The sequence below is a fragment of the Mustela lutreola genome, chromosome 2, assembly GCF_030435805.1.
Source record: "Mustela lutreola isolate mMusLut2 chromosome 2, mMusLut2.pri, whole genome shotgun sequence".
NCBI classification, from domain to species: Eukaryota; Metazoa; Chordata; class Mammalia; order Carnivora; family Mustelidae; genus Mustela; species Mustela lutreola.
In genome coordinates, this window is record NC_081291.1 from 143,672,044 (window position 1) to 143,689,703 (window position 17,660).

The 17,660-nt window shown below is 37.5% G+C and overlaps 1 protein-coding gene across 3 annotated transcripts in view; it reads right to left on the bottom strand.

Annotated features, from left to right (window-relative positions):
* The window catches only part of GMPS (guanine monophosphate synthase), a 70,348-nt gene that overhangs the window by 2,184 nt on the left and 50,504 nt on the right, over positions 1 to 17,660 (bottom strand). For all 3 annotated transcript variants that reach the window (XM_059163695.1, XM_059163696.1, XM_059163697.1), the window contains exons 11-15: positions 15,369 to 15,484; positions 12,630 to 12,755; positions 6,264 to 6,379; positions 2,606 to 2,736; positions 1,492 to 1,664 (exon numbers count right to left, since the gene is read on the bottom strand). In XM_059163695.1, the coding sequence (XP_059019678.1) occupies positions 1,492 to 1,664; positions 2,606 to 2,736; positions 6,264 to 6,379; positions 12,630 to 12,755; positions 15,369 to 15,484 (662 nt within the window). The remainder of the gene's footprint in view (positions 1 to 1,491; positions 1,665 to 2,605; positions 2,737 to 6,263; positions 6,380 to 12,629; positions 12,756 to 15,368; positions 15,485 to 17,660) is intronic.

Below are 17,660 nucleotides of genomic sequence, written 5' to 3' on the forward strand. Positions count from 1 at the left end.
TACTACTCAAAGTGTAGTCTGCAAACAGTTGCCAGTAGCATTTTATGTTTATTACTAGTCCATAACAAGTGTTTAGAAACATTTACAGCAATTTGAAACTGCTGTGACATCCAAACACCTTATACTATGTATTAAAAGCCAGTGCTTCACATATATTCTGTGCCTGAAACATACAAGTCTGAGGCCAGCACAGGGGCACATAATGCACTTTAGTAACAATCACTACCATGTGTCAAAGAGGACAAGGCCCGGTCACTTGAATGGACAGAGATATGGCAAATTTGAGCTGAAGGGGAAACAAACTCTTAAGTAAGCCCCACTCCTCAACCTAGCTATGTAGCTCTAACCAGAGCCTTGCTTTAGAGAACAGAGCAGAGGTCCACCTAATAAAGTCTCCCTTTTTCATTTGCTACTATGCAAATAGCTCTCTGGAACACTCCAGGCGACAGAGAACAGGAGACGGAGATGGTGATCAAAACAGTTGGCAGTTGGAGCACCTGGGTGGCTAAGTCAGTTAAGCATCTGCCTTCCGCTCACATCATGATCCCAGTCCTGGAATGGAGCCCTATATTGGGCTACCTGCTCAGTAAAAAGCCTGCTTCTCTCTCTCCCTCTGCCTCTGCCCCCTGCTCAAGCTTGCTCTTTCTCTGCTCTCAAATTAAAAAAAAAAAAAAAAAAAAATCTTTAAGGAAAAAAAAGGTAGCAAGCAGAGCATTAAGTAATTTCATGGATGTCTAGCCACCATGGTATCAAATCTCATCCATATTTCTAATAAACTCTTCTTCACCATGGTATCAAATCTCATCCATATTTCTAATAAACTCTTCTTCACTACCAGGGTTTTCTCCTTTACTTGGAAAATACTATTTATAAAGTAGAGGTTGGCAAGATTAGATAGAAATGTACATTAGAAGTAGTTACTCCACACAGTAATCAGACATTTAGAGGAGTATAATAAATTTAAGGTCTTCTAGAAAACTACTATAATTATTTTTTTAAATTTTAATTCAATTAGCCAAGTTAAAGTACCTCATTAGTTTTTAATATAATATTCAATGACTCACTAGTTGAGTATGACACCCAGTGCTTTATTTATTTGTGGAGATTAAAAAAAATAATAATTATGTGGAGAATTAAAAATCATAATAAAAGCCTACGGGAGCCGGGTGGCTCAGTCAGTTGAGTGTCCTACTCTTGATTCCGGTTCAGGTCAGGATCCCAGGGTCATGGGACAGAGCCCTGCCTTAAGCAACTCCCCACCCCCGACACACCCCTTTCAGGCTCTATGCTCAGTGGAGAGTCTGCTCCTCTCCCCATGCTTGTGCCCCTCCCCCCCACCACACACACATATGCTCTCCAATAAATCTTTGAAAAATAAAATGAAAAAGCCTATCTTATAAACAGAAAACCAACCCCAGAAATAACAATTCTATCACAGCCTATTCCATTCACCATATTATAAAATGTACATGAGAAAAATATGTAAGTTACCTCTACAGGGATTTCATTGCCAGGTGTTGCAGGTATACCAGTCATAAAATCACTAGTAATAAAGGTTCGAATAACCACAGATCTCTGGCATGAAGGCTGCTTCTGAAGTGGGTCCCGATCAAAATGCAATGGTGTCAAAATCACTGGCATCTGGCTAATTTTTCCAGCATACCCTAGAAAAAGGAAGTAAACGTGTAGAACCAATGATCACACCATGGAAAAGCACTCTAACACAGTTCCATTAAATCCTCCCAGATAATATCTAAAATCACATACATAAACATACCAGTTAAGACTGTCATCATGCATGTTTTCAACTACTGTCATATTTGTAAGTAAACTCAACCACAAATATAAACAACAGAATTTAATAATTGCAGTGATGTTACAGTGCTGAGATATATATGTAAGTCCTTTCTTGTTACTCAAGGAAGTTATGGCCTACAATGCAAATACTGAATTAGCACATTGTAAACCACTGTCCCTAAGAGAAATATAGAGATTCCTGCCAAGCCTCTGGTCACATTTTCATCAACCAATCAATACATAACCTTGTTTTATGTGTATTTCTGTTTAAAGACACCCTATTATTTATTCTGGATTCATTAACATTGAACTCACAGCTAACAGCACTATAATTCATACATGAATAAAGCTTATCTAACCCACATATTTTCTCTATAAGGTACATGACAGCCCTCCTGTGCCAAGAAAACTAGACAGCATCTCAGCACTACGCCTGGGGGACATTTCAAACAGTAAAATCAGAAACAAAAAGCACAGAAATGCAAAAAAATATATGGTACTAAATAGACTACAAAAAGGACACCTGTTTATAGTACTAGTGAACAAAGAGAATATATTTATAACCTCAGCTGGGAACAATGGGAGTCAGGTGACTCAAATTTTTTGCTTATATGTACATATCCACAAATGACCATAAAGGTGAAAATTTTTATAACAGCAGACAATATCACAGACCAATCCATAGAAATGAATAATAAAAATAAAAGCATCCAGAATTCAAACATGCATCCTCCTAACTAGAAATCATAATGCCACATTTCCAAATTCTAGTTAGAGCATGTAGTAATAAACAAAATGAACAACTTACCAGACTCCCGGAGAATAGTATGGGCCTCAAAGTCAGCTTGGCGTAAAGTACTGAGCACCCCTGTTGTCAAGAAAGTGGGAGTAACATCTGTAGGAGGTTCTTTAACTGGTGGGCCAAATATATAGACAACTCTAGAAGGGAAGGAGGTAAAAATTATAGAGAAATGACATTTTAGTAGAAAAAACAAAGAACATAGAATATCATTCTTGGGGTACCTAGGTGGCTCAGTGGGTTAAAACCTCTGCCTGGGTCCTGGGATCGAGCCCCGCATTGGGGTCTCTGCTCAGCAGGCAGCCTGCTTCCTCCTCTCTCTCTCTGCCTGCCTCTCTGCCTACTTGTGATCTCCGTCTGTCAAATAAATAAATAAATAATCTTTTGAAAAAATGTATCATTCTTTCCGTTAATTCTGCGGCCCCTCTCTCACCCACTTCAAATCACCACATGGGTAGGATAGGATAGAAGATTTTATATACAGGGGTACCTGAGTGGCTCTGGCATCTGACTTTGGCTCAGCTTATGATCTCAGGGTCCTGACATCGAGTCCTGCATCAGGCTCCATGCTCAGGAGGAGAGTCTGCTTGTCCCTCTACCCCACCCCCCACTCATACTCTGTCTCTCTCTCAAAAATAAAAAAAAAGATGATATACTTTTTTTTTTAAAGAGAGCATGCACACTTGGTGGGGGCGGTGCAGAGGGAGAGAATCTCAAGCAGGCTCCACACCCAGCAAAAAGTCCAACACAGAGCTCGATCCCACAACCCTGAGATAATGATCTGGACCAAAATCAAGAGTCAGACACTGAACTGACTAAGCCACCCAGCTGCCCCAGGATATAAGATTATAGAAGGTTCTATGTTCTATGTACCTTCCTGAAAGTGTATTCTTTGGAATAACAGTATCTCAGAATATACAAAGATATAGGGGATTATCACAATTCTCTTTTCATATGATGTCCTGGGCTGATGTGTATCCCCCAAACTTCATGTCCATCTGGAATCTACAGATTAAAAATAGGGTCTTTGCAGATGTAGTCAAGTTAAGATAAGGTCATAATGGATCAGGGAGGCATAAATCTATGAAGGTGTCCTTCTAAGAAGAAAAATTTGGAAACAGACAAAATAGGGAGGGCCATGTGAAGGTGAAAACGGAGACTGGAGTTACACTGCCACAAGCCAAAGATTGCCAGTAAATGCCAGAAACTAGGAAGAGTGAAGGAAGGATCCTTCCCCAGAGCTTTATGCCCTAGAGAGCATGGCCCTGCTAACACTATGACTTCAGACTTCTAGCCTCTAGAACCATGGGAAAATAAATTTGTCTTAAGCCTTCTGCTTTGTGACAATTTGATATAGTAGCCCTAAGAAATAAACATACATAAGCCTGGGGAAACACTGAGTTGAACAAATAAGTAGGTTGTTTTATGCCAGAACTTCAGATACTATATGTACTAGAAACCTCCAAGATAAGGCTACAATGCATTTCCCAATTTGACTAATTTTTTTGTTTTGCTTTGTGAAACACTGATCTCAAAGAAAGATTTTCTTTCCCTCATTATTTAAAATGTTACCAAAACAGAACCTGGCATCCTACTATTTGCTTCTAAAAGGAGTAACTCACTACTTCTTTAACTAACATCTGTTTGAAAGGTAGGAAGATATACTGCAGGTGTTAATAAAAGTAACGTTTAAAAGAACACAACTTGAGGAAATTATGATCAGATAATTACAACTCAAGAGGAATCCTACCGCTGGTAGGGAGGATCTGTTCCAACCACCTTCCCCCAGAAAACAAGGGGCAGTCAGGATATAGATATGAATGCATCCTAGCGCTCCCGACTTGGGACTCCAGCCAGCACACAATCATCCCCTTTCTCTAGTCCCTTCTGTCTTAACCAAAGAAAATACATGTCTCTTGGCAAGTTCCATAGTGAAGTTTAATTTTTTTTCTTTTTTCTTAATATGTACTTGGAATAAAATCATAAAGAAAACAGCATCAGATAAAAACCACACTATCACCAAATAATTCATTGCCTCCTCCCAAACATACTATATAGCAAGTTTTTGTCCCATGTACCAAATGCTATACTTCTACTAAACGATACAGTCCCTGGAGTTCATAAATGATCCTTCAAGGAAAAAGCAACTTGGAAAAAGAATGCCACGAACTTGCTCTTTCTGTCTTATTTCTTATAAACAAGAGTGTTCATAGAATGCACAGGAATAAGTCATCTTTCACATTGTACAGGACAATAAAACTGCAGCAGACCTTCTCTACACAAAGATTCCACAATGCAAATTAGGACAAAACTTGGCAAAAATAGAAAAAATGTTTTTAATCGTTTAAATTCCAATTCCCAAAACAGACCCTAGCAAAGAAATCTAAAGACTCTTAAGGCTTGCTAGGTTCGTAAATCTATTTTTTTTGTTTGTTGGTTGTTAGACTTTAATTTTTTGCAGGGGGGAGGGATATTTGGGAAAGTAGGGAGGAACAAATGTGGGAAAAAGAAAACAGGCAGAAAAATCTGCATATAAAAGGACAGAGAAAGTTTAAACAAGGGTGAAGGACCTGTGGCAAAAGAAAAATAGAGAGATGAAAATGTAAAAATGTTGTGAAATGAAAAACAGAAGCAGTTGAGTCAAACTGAGGGAAAGAGAATGTTCTGTATAACCTGAAAAGTTTATTTAGATATCACACATTCTCTAGAAGATCAATAATAAACCATTATTTTAACCAAGGCAATGAATTCCATTCAAAATAGGCAATTACAAATTTACCATTATTTATTAATAATTCACTCTTCTCAGTGTATTGATGGTGCTTCTGTAAACCTTAGATTCATCACAGTAATAAGCCTTTCAGTGGGCATGTTAATACCAGTAAAAAACTGACTTCCCTCTGACTCCTTGTCTCAAAGGACAAACTATACACACCCTGCTGGGTGAACACAAATAAGTAGATTCCTAATTCCTGTAGCAAACTTGAGTAAACTGAAAACTCAATTAACTATTTTTAGTTAATTGTTTAATATTCATGAGGAAAATAAAAAAGTAGACAATGGTGAAATAAGAACATCTAATCAGCGATCTGGTGTGAGATTTTTTGAATTCTACATGGGACAGTGCAATGGAGCATTACACATAGATTACAAATCAGCTATAGACACATCCAACAATAGAAATTACCACGCAAGTGAAAGAAAACCTGGATCAGAAAAAATAAATTCTACATTTAGAATTTAGAGTCATATACCTTTTTCTTTTCTTTGATTTCCCCTGGGGTTATTATTAAATTAACCAAGTCTCTATTGGTAATTCTATCACCCATACATATTCCTTCCAGTGGAAGAAAACAGATTACCATAAAACCAATAGCTAGCATAAGCACCTAATTTGGAAGATAGGTTTTTAAAGTGTCTTTAATATTTAATACTTAATTTTTTAAAAATCCTTCCTATTTTTTGTTTAAAGAAAAGCAAAGTTTTTTATTAAGCAGATGACTGGTGATAAAGGAACAGAACACAAGGTATTATTAAGTATCAGCTCAATTGTTACTTACGTGCATACCTGTATCTATACTTTGAGTCTTCTGGTCTCTCCATAATGGGAACATCTTAAAAAATACACCCTTCTGTTTCACCTCACCTTTTGCCCTGTAGAACATACCTGTTAATGTTGTGACACATGCGAGGTATAAGTCTAGCCAGGAAAATAAGAGATTCCCAGTCAGGCTCGTCTTTACTGGAGATTCCACACACGTAACTGTAGGAACGACAGTCACCCTGAAAATAAAAATACAGTCAATAATTTTTAATGGTTTTCTAAAGCCAAAAGATGGACTGGAAAATGTTTCATGCATGGTAACACCACTGACAATTTTTTTGGTTTCTTTTTTAAATGAAAACCTGTTTGAATATATAAGTATATATGAATATGTCTCTAATGATATAAACCCTAAATTAAAATCCCATATTAAATTCTACCTAAATCAGTTCAGAGACAAAGAAAGTGTCGTGGTAATATTAAAACTTTATTCAAACATGCCAAAGGTGCACTGGGATTTCATTCCAAGTATCTGCCCAAATGTATATAGCCAGCACACTTAATTTGGCAGATAAGATCTGCCCATGTTCTACCTCAACATAATAAAGGTTATATATGAAAAACACCACAGCTAACATCATGCTCAACAGTGAAAACTGACAGCTTTTCCTCTGAGAGCAGGAACAAGACAATGATGTCCACCCCTGCCACTTTTATTCAATGTTGTACTGGAAGTCCTGACTACAGCAATCGGAGAAGGAAAAAAAATAAGAGGTATCAATAGTGGTAAAGAAGAAGTTAAGCTGTCACTATTTGAAGACAACATGATGTTACACAGAGGAAATCCTAAGGACTCCACCAAAACTACTAGCAGTAATAAGTAAATTCAGTAAAGTTGCAGGATACAAAATTAATACCCAGATATCAATAGCATTTCTATACACTTAAATGAAAAAGCAGAAAGAGAAATTAAGAAAATAATACCATTTACAACTATACCAGAAAGAATTACACCTAAGGATAAAATTAACAAAGAAGTAAAAGAACTGTAACTATGAGAACTATAGAACACTGATGAAAGAAATTGAAGAGGACACAAATGGGAAGATACTCCATGCTTATGGATTAGAGGAATTACAACTGTTAAAATGTCCATACTACCCAAAGCAATCTACACATTCAATGCAATCCTTACCAAAATACCACCGGCATTTTTCACAGAACTAGAACAAATAATACTAAAATCTGTATGAAACCACAAAAGATCCTGGATAGCCAAAACAACCTTGAGAAAGAACAACAAAGCTATGGTATTACAATTCCAGAATTCAAGATAAACTGCAAGACCACAGTAATCAAAACAGTATGATGCTGGCACAAAAACAGGCACATACATCAGTGGAAAAGAACAGAGAAGCCAGAAATAAACCCACACTTATATGATTAATTAATCTATGACTAAGGAGGCAAGAATATGCAATGGGGAAAAAAAGTCTTTTCTTTTCTTTTTTTTTTTTAAGATTTTATTTATTTATCAGAGAGAGAGGGTGAGAGAGCAAGCACAGGCAGACAGAATGGCAGGCAGAGGCAGAGGGAGAAGCAGGCTCCCTGTGGAGCAAGGAGCCCGATGCGGGATTTGATCCCAGAATGCTGGGATCATGACCTGAGCCGAAGGCAGCTGCTTAACCAACTGAGCCACGCAGGCGTCCCAAAACAGTCTTTTCAATAAATGGTACTAGGGAAGGTAGACAGCTACATGTAGAAGAATAGAAGTGGACGACTTTCTAACACCATATACAAAAATAAACTCAAAATGGATTAAAGATCTAAATGTGAGATCTGAAACCACAAAAACCCTAGAAGAGAACACAGACAGTAATTTCTCTGATATTTGCCATAGTAAACATTTTTCTAGATATTTCTGAGGCAAGGGAAACAAAAGCAAAATTAAACTATTGAAACTACATCAAAATAAAGTTTTTGCACAGTGAAGGAAACCATCAACAAAATCAAAAGGGAACCTAGTGAAAAAAGTATTTGCAAAATGATAAATCCAATAAGGGGTAATATCTACAATATGTAAAGAACTCATACAACACCAAAAAAACCAAACAATTAAATTAAAAAATGGACAGAGGATCTCAATAGACATTTTTTCAAAGACCTACAGATGGCCAAAAGACTCATGAAAAGATGCTCTGTATCACTAATCATCAGGGAAATGCAAATCAAAACCACAATGAGATATCCGCCTATACCTGTTAGAATGGCTAGTATCAAAAAGACAAGAAATTAAGTGTTGGCAAGGACGTGGAGAAAAAGGAACCCTTGTGTACTGTTGGTGGGAATGTACAGCCACTGTGGAAAACAGTTTCTCAAAAAAATTAAAAATAGAAATGCTGTATGATCCCATAATTCTACAATTCTACTAATAGGTATATACCCAAAGAAAATGAAAGTAAAAACATTAAGTTGAAAAGATATATGCACCTCTATGTTTACTGCAGCATTATTTACAATAACTAAGATATGGAAGAAATTTAAATGTTCATTAATAAATGAATGAATAAGAAAGATGTGGTAGGTACACACATACAGAGAGAATATTATGCACCCATTAAAAAGGATGACGGGTTTTTTTGTTTTTGTTTTGTTTTGTTTTGTTTTTTTGTCTTGCCATTTGCAAAACACGGATGGAGCTAGAGGATATTATGCTATGTGAGGTAAGTGACTGAAAAAGACAAATACCATATGATTTCAGTCATATATGAAACCTAAAAATCAAATAAACAGCTAAATCAGACCTATGAACACAGGAATAAACTGATGATTATCACAACCAAGGTGGGGGTGGGAGGACAGGCAAAATGGGTGAAGAGGAAGAGATGCAGTTTTCCAATTAGAAGATGGCTAAGCGATTTTAGGAGTCAAGATGGTGGAGAAGTAGCAGGCTGAGACTACTTCAGGTAGCAGGAGATCAGCTAGATAGCTTATCTAAAGATTGCAAATCTTTTCTTTGATCTGCCAAATCCAATGGCAGATCAAAGAAAAGAAGAACAGGAATTCTAGAAACAGAAAATCAACCACTTTCTGAAAGGTAGGACTGGCAGAGAAGTGAATCCAAAGCGACGGGAAGATAGATCGCTGGGGGAGGAGTCGGCTCCTGGTAAGCGGCAGAGCAACGGAGCACAAAATCAGGACTTTTAAAAGTCTGCTCCACAGAGGGACATCGCTCCAGAGGCTAAACCGGGGCAAAGCCCACTCGGGGTCAGCGTGCTCAGGTCCCGCAGGGTCACAGAAGGATCTGGGGTGTCTGAGTGTCGCAGAGCTTACAAGTTTAGAAGGGGGAAGCCGGCTACAGAGACAGAGCCGAGGAGTGAGCTCACAGCTCCGAATTACCTTGAACCGGTTGCAGGCTCGGTGGTCTCAGAGTGCAGCCAGAGGCCAGGGAGACAGGAGTAATTGGACTCTGTTCTCTGAGGGCGCACTGAGGAGTGGGGCCCTGGGCTCTCGGCTCCTCCAGTCCGGAGACCAGGAGGCCGCCATTTGTATTCCTGTCCTCCGGAACTCTACGGAAAGGAAAGCACTCAGGGAACAAAAGCTGCCAAAAGCAAACCAGAGCGGATTACTCAGCACAGCCCCTGGTAAGGGCGGTGCAATTCCGCCTAGGGCAAAGACACTTGAGTATCACTACAACAGGCCCCTCCCCCAGAAGATCAACAAGAAATCCAGCCAGGACCAAGTTCACCTACCAAGGAGTGTGGTTTCAATACCAAGGAGAGCAGTGGAATTCCAGAGGAGGAAAAAGCAAAGCACGGAACTCATGGCTTTCTCCACATGATTCCTTAGTCTCACAATTAACTTAATTTTTTTTTCTTTTTCAATTTTTTTCTCTTCTTCTGCTAAATTTTTAACTTTTACCCTTTTTTAACATTTTTAAACTAAATTTATCTAATATACATATATTTTTTATACTTTTTCTTTATTCGTTTTCTTTTTTTAATTGTTTCTTTTCTTCTTCTTCTTTTTTTTTTTTTTTTCTTTCTGAACCTCTCTTTATCCCCTTTCTCCCCACTCACGATCTGGGATCACTTCTGATTTGGTTAAAGCATATATTCCTGGGGTTGCTGCCACCCTTTTAGTATTTTACTTACTCCTTCATATACTCTTATCTGGACAAAATGACAAGGCGGAAAAATTCACCACAAAAAAAAGAACAAGAGGCAGTACCGAAGGCTAGGGACCTAATCAATACAGACACTGGTAATATGTCAGATCTAGAGTTCAGAATGATAATTCTCAAGGTTCTAGCTGGGCTCGAAAAAGGCATGGAAGATATTAGAGAAACCCTCTCAGGAGATAAAAAAAAGCCCTTTCTGGAGAAATAAAAGAACTAAAATCTAACCAACTTAAAATAAAAAAAGCTATTAATGAGGTACAATCAAAAATGGAGGCTCTCACTGCTAGGATAAATGAGGCAGAAGAAAGAATTAGCGATATAGAAGACCAAATGACAGAGAATAAAGAAGCTGAGCAAAAGAGGGACAAATAGCTACTGGACCACGAGGGGAGAATTCGAGAGATAAGTGACACCATAAGATGAAACATTAGAATAATTGGGATTCCAGAAGAAGAAGAAAGAGAGAGGGGAGCAGAAGGTATACTGGAGAGAATTATTGGAGAGAATTTCCCCAATATGGCAAAGGGAACAAGCATCAAAATCCAGGAGGTGCAGAGAACCCTATCAAAATCAGTAAGAATAGGTCCACACCCCGTCACCTAATAGTAAAATTTACAAGTCTTAGTGACAGAGAAAATCCTGAAAGCAGCCCAGGAAAAGAAGTCTGTAACATACAATGGTAAAAGTATTAGATTGGCAGCAGACTTATCCAGAGAGACGTGGCAGGCCAGAAAGAGCTGGCATGATATATTCAGAGCACTAAACGAGAAAAACATGCAGCCAAGAATACTATATCCAGCTAGGCTATCACTGAAAATAGAAGGAGAGATTAAAAGCTTCCAGGACAAACAAAAACTGAAAGAATTTGCAAAAACCAACCCAGCTCCACAGGAAATATTGAAAGGGGTCCTCTAAGTAAAGAGAGAGCCTAAAAGTAGTAGATCAGAAAGGAACAGAGACAATATACAGTAACAGTCACCTTACAGGCAATACAATGGCACTAAATTCATCTCTCTCAATAGTTACCCTGAATGTTAATGGGCTAAATGCCCCAATCAAAAGACACAGGATATCAGAATGGATAAAAAAACAAAACCCATCTATATGTTGCCTACAAGAAACTCATTTTAAACCCGAAGACCCCTCCAGATTCAAAGGGAGGGGGTGGAAAGAATCTCCCATGCTAATGGACATAAGAAGAAAGCAGGAGTGGCAATCCTTATATCAGATCAATTAGATTTTAAGCCAAAGACTATAATAAGAGATGAGGAAGGACACTGTATCATACTCAAAGGATCTGTCCAACAAGCAGACCTAAGAATTTTAAATACATAAGGAAGGCCCTGTAACTAGCATTCATACCATTTTAAGTTAAATTACTGAAACCTTTACTAGTTTTCATTTAACTAAAAACCCTAAGGGAATAGAAACTTTCCTCTTCCCTACCCACCCAAACCTCTCCCCAGAAACTCACCTGAGGATCATATAAAGGAGAATTTAATATAATCTATTTATAGATAACATTTTAAAAGTAAAAACTATATTATGCACATATGCTTTTACAATTAAGAAAGACAGAACCATAAATACAAAAATGTTAATTGTACATGATCACAGCTAAGAGAACATGTTGAAGAGGCAGAGAGCACTGGTTTAAGGAATACACAAGCTGAGAGTAAGACCTAAATAGTGTAACATGTTCAACTGGGGGCGTTCTTGCACTTAAGACTTCTAAAGTCACAGTATATTTTCACACCAAGAAGCATACATGAGGGCATGACTTCTTGGTACCTGCCCTTCGAGGCAGAAGCAAGCAAGTCAAACCCATAGTAAACCACTATTTTATTTATTTTTTTTTTTAAGATTTTATTTATTTATTTGACAGAGAGAGATCACAAGTAGGCAGAGAGGCAGGCAGAGAGAGAGAGAGAGGAGGAAGCAGGCTCCCCGCTGAGCAGAGAGCCCGATGCGGGACTCGATCCCAGGACCCTGAGATCATGACCTGAGCCGAAGGCAGCGGCTTAACCCACTGAGCCACCCAGGCGCCCCAGTAAACCACTATTTTAGTATCTGCTTTTGGTTAGAGATGACAGATGTTCCCCAACTACAAAATCTCAGCCTCAATATGTAGTTTCTACAACCCTATTCACTCCATAAACACTCTATAAAGTACCACCTTTTCAAACATTTCTAAATTTGGTGTATATACTTTTATATTTCATTTTCCTAAGTCACTCTTATTTCAATATTAGTGGAAAGAAAAAATTGCAAAAAGTTATGTCACAGATCAATGAATTCACCCAACTCACCTGCACACCTACAGTTTTAATCGGCAGAAGGAAGGCATTCAATGAATGCAAACTTGTAATTTGCATCAGCTTCTCCTGATCCTCTTCCGTTGTACAAGCTTTGACTCTTTGTAACAGTGTATGCGGCTGAGAAAACCAAACAGACACTTAAGGTTTCAAAAGATAAGGTATTCTTTAGGTATCTGTTACTGTCTTATGTATCCACACTTACTGGTTTACAGCAGTAGATCCTATCTGATATTTTCTCTGACTTGTGTGTGCTATGCAGTACATCAGAATTTCACTCCTGAGAGCCAGGGCTATGAGAAGTCAAGTATCAGGATAAGAAACACAGATTATATGTGTATACTTCAGGGATTTAATCCTGTCAGTGGCAAAGGGACATACCTCACATGAGTTAAACCTTTTCCTTATAATAAAACTTCTTACCATAAAATCACTCTGTCAAAAAATTAATATATGGGGTGCCTAGGTGGCTCAGTGGGTTAAGCTGCTGCCTTCAGCTCAGGACATGATCTCAGGGTCCTGGGATCAAGCTCCACATCAGGCGCTCTACTCAGCGGGGAACCTGCTTCCCCGTCTCTCTCTGCCTGATCACTCTCTGTCAAATTAATAAGTAAAATCTTTAAAAAAAAATTTTTTTAAATAAAAAAAATTAATATATCTCCACCAACTTCCTTTTTTCTGGTGTATTAACCTGGTATATGCTCTCCCATTCTTTTACTTTCCATCTATCCTTAGGTAAACAGACTATAATTAGATTTTACTTCTCAAACCAGTTTGACAATCTATGTCATAACTAGAGATGTTAAACCGTTTAACTAACTGTAGGTTAATAATATGGTTGGACTTCATTCTACTATTTTATTCAGTAGTTTCTATTTGTTGCAGTTTTTAGGGCTTTTTTCCCCCACATTTTTCTAAACTATTTCTCCCAGTTCATTTATTTTCCTTCTACTGGTTTTGAAGTTAAACCCTGTATTTTTCTTTTTTTAGTAGTTCCCTCTAAGTGTTAACATGGATACTTAACAGAAGAGAATCAACCTCTGTCCTCCCAGCAAACAACACAAGCATTTTGAATACTTTGACTCCAATCAATTTCCTGTGGCTTACATGTTATTTTAGCTGTATACTGTTCTAATATTTTTAAACACACAAAATTTGAGATTATATTATACAGCCCGTGTTTGTTTCAGGCTGAGAACCACTGCCCTTAGTTCCTTAAGTAATGGACTATTGATAGTAAATTGTTTATCTATAAATGTCTTCATTTGCCCTAGTTCTTAGAAGTCGGTTCATCCATTCATTATTCAGAATTATTTTCTCATGGCACTCTGAAATCTTCATGTTTTTACTGTGCTTTCAGTATAATCGTCTTTCCTTCAAAGGATAAACAACCCTTCTCCTGCAGCTGTTTTGTCTTTGGCAGTCAGCCGTTTTGCTAGGTATACCAGCTAGGGAGATGTGTTACATTTCCTGAATCTGAGGCATTGTGTCTTCACCAGTGTGGACAACTGTCTGTTATCTCCTCCTGGATGTATGTTAATATTGACCCTTGCATTCTATTTTACTTCTCTATATATTTTCTCTTTGATGCTTTGTTCCGATTTCTGGATAATTTCCTAACACCTGTCTTTGAGTTCATTACTTCTTTCTTTAGCTGTTTTTATTTTTTTATTTTTTTTTTAAGATTTTATATATTTATTTGACAGGCAGAGATCACAAGTAGCCCAGAGAGGCAGGCAGAGAAAGAGAGGGGGAAGCAGGCTCTCCGCTGAGCAGAGAGCCCAACGAGGGGTTCAATCCCAGGACTCTGAGATCATGACCTGAGCCGAAGGCAGAGGCTTAACCCACTGGGCCACCCAGATGCCCCTCTTTAGCAGTTTTTAGTTTCAGTTATTTTCATTACTAGAACTTAATTTTTTTTGAAGCTGCCCAAGTCATTTTGATAGTCTTTTACCATGTATCTCATTCTTACTATCAACTGCTTCTCTTAATTCTACATACCTTAGATTAACTCCAGTATCTGAAGTGTTTGTGGATCTTGTTCTGCCAGTTTTTTCTTCCACTAGCTCTCATTCATTTACCTTATTTCTATATATATTTTGCAATTTTTTAAGTTCATATATACTTATTGGAACTCTATATGTGCAGATCTTGCTACATTCCTAAGCCTGATACCTGGAAGCACTACCAACCAAGGTCCACTTTCGATTCTTAGTCTGAAGTTTTTCAGACCACAGATGAATTTCAGCACCAAATCTAAAGGACTAGGAGACTTTTACATTCATCCTTGGTTTGGAGTAAAAATGCTACCCCTTATTTTCTTGCAATATATATAAAATACATTTTTTAATGATTTTAAGTAATTTCCACACCCAACATGGGGCTCAAACTCATGACCCCAAGATAAGTGTCACAAGCTCTACCAACTGAGCCAACCAGGGACCCCTAAAATACTTTTAAACTCCCCTTCATATCTAGAATTTTTAGGGATTCAAGGCTTATCTGTTATAAGGATAAAAAAATTAAGTCTATATTTCCAAGTCTCTGTAGAATATTTTCTTTATACTCATTTAACATGTAAAATTACCCTGAATTTTCAAAAAATGAAACTCTAATAAAATTCATCGTAAATACTAGAGTGCTACAAGAATCCTTATTTACTCAATTCCTTATACTGATGAACTGTGACCATTTAAAGCTCTTATAATATATAAATTCAATGCAAATTATTACCTTCTTAACACTTGCAGAAAAATCAGCTACTATTTTCAAAATATTGTTGGTTTCAGGAAAGTCCTTACAAATATAAGGTTCTTCAGCACATATTACTCTGATTGCCAGGCCAGGACCTAAAGAGAACAATAACAATGATATTTAATATAAATAAATTACATATTTAATATAAAAATATCAGTTTCCAAATATGAACCTTTCAAAATTAAAATCCATTGGCCATTTTAAGTTATTTCTAGTTTTACTGAGATATAATTGACACATAACCATTGTAAGTTTTTTTTTTTTTAAGATTTATTTATCTGCTGCTTCCTCCTCTCTCTCTCTCTGCCTGCCTCTCTGCCTACTTGTGATCTCTCTGTCAAATAAATAAATAAAATCTTTAAAAAAAAAAAAAAACTATAAGGGTGGCTCAGTGGGTTAAGCCGCTGCCTTCGGCTCAGGTCATGATCTCAGGGTCCTGAGATCGAGTCCCGCGTCGGGCTCTCCGCTCAGCGGGGAGCCTGCTTCCTCCTCTCTCTCTCTCTGCCTACTTGCGAACTCTCTGTCAAATAAATAAATAAAATCTTTAAAATAAAAACTATTAAAAAAAAAGATTTATTTATCTGTTTGAGAGAGGGGGAGGGGCAGAGAAAGAGGACCACAAGCAGACCCCCTACCAAGAGCAGAACCCAACTGGGGGGCTGATTCTACCATCCTGAGACTATGACCTGAGCTAAAACCAAAAATGGGAGGTCCAACCAACTGAGCCCCTCCACTTTGCTTTTTTTTTTTTTTTTTAAAGTGTTTTACTTCAAATAGTTTTCCATCCAACTCACCATTTCTTACAATGCTTTAGCTCTTTTTACAACAATAATTTCTATGTCCTATTTCTGGTAGTCCATGTATTAAGTGTCACAAAATTCTCCAATAAATATTAATTCACAATATATGCACCCATCTTTTTAAAACTTATTTTCTTTCTTTTTAAACTTATTAAAGGAATTTTTAAATATATAGAAAACTAAAGAGGACAGTGTAAATGAATCACCTTATTATTTATCACCCACGTTCAACTACCAACCTAATTTTAGAAGACTGTGGTTTTATTTTAAGAAAAAAATTACAACAGAGTGTCTAATTCCAAAAATGTGAACTGCTATTTCTATTTTACCAAATACTTAAAAGGATGAAAACGTAAGGTATGCATGGGTTTAAAAAAAGTGGACTCTACTTCTTTACTATAATAAAGGTATCCTGTGAGATACCTAGTTACAGATAAAACCTTAGCCATGTTCCATTAATTCCTCAGTTTCATTCTTTATCTGTAGGATAAACTGCTTAGTAAAGGTAAGTAGTATGCCTATTTTTTTGGGACGCCTGGGTGGCTCAGTTGGTTGGACAACTGCCTTCGGCTCAGGTCATGATCCTGGAGTCCCAGGATCAAGTCCTGCATCGGGCTCCCAGCTCCATTGGGAGTCTGCTTCTCCCTCTGACCTTCTCCTCGCTCATGCTCTCTGTCACTGCATCTCTCTCAAATAACAAATAAATACTTTTAAAAAATGAAAATTTAAAAAAAAAAGCGCCAAAATGTTTACCAAAGAAATCTTACATTAAAAAAAAAAAATCCAATACGTAAAAAGACTTTTAAAAGTCAAGTAACCTTGGGGCGCCTGGGTGGTTCAGTGGGTTAAAGCCTCTGCTTTCGGCTCGGGTCATGATCCCAGGGTCCTGGGATCGAGCCCTGCATCGGGCTCTCTGCTCAGCAGGGAGCCTGCTTCCTCCTCTCTCTCTGTCTGCCTCTCTGCCTACTTGTGATCTCTGTCTGTCAAATAAATAAATAAATCTTCAAAAAAAAAGTCAAGTAACCTTAGTGCAATGATGACCAAAGGACCACTTGGATCCCTCCATTATATTCATACACAATCTTTTGCTGACACACAGATTAGAGACTGAACATCTTGAATTCCCAGATTTGAAGTTTATTCATACAAACAGCACTAATCACCTTTGTAACACTGCTTATAGGACCAATATGGTATTTAAGAGTACAAGCTCTGAGATGAGACTCTCAGGGCTAGAATCCCAGTTCCAAACCTAATCTGCATTAACTTTTGGCGAACTGGGCTTTGTCCCCAAATTTCCGTATCTATAAAGCAGAATCATCCTAGCTTTATTTTGAGGATCAAATAAGACAGTATGTGTAAAATATTTAGCAGAATGTCTAGCACATACTAATACTTAAAAATTGTTAACTTTTACTATGCTTAATTAGACCATTCACTCAACTCATCACCTTAAGGACTATTATAA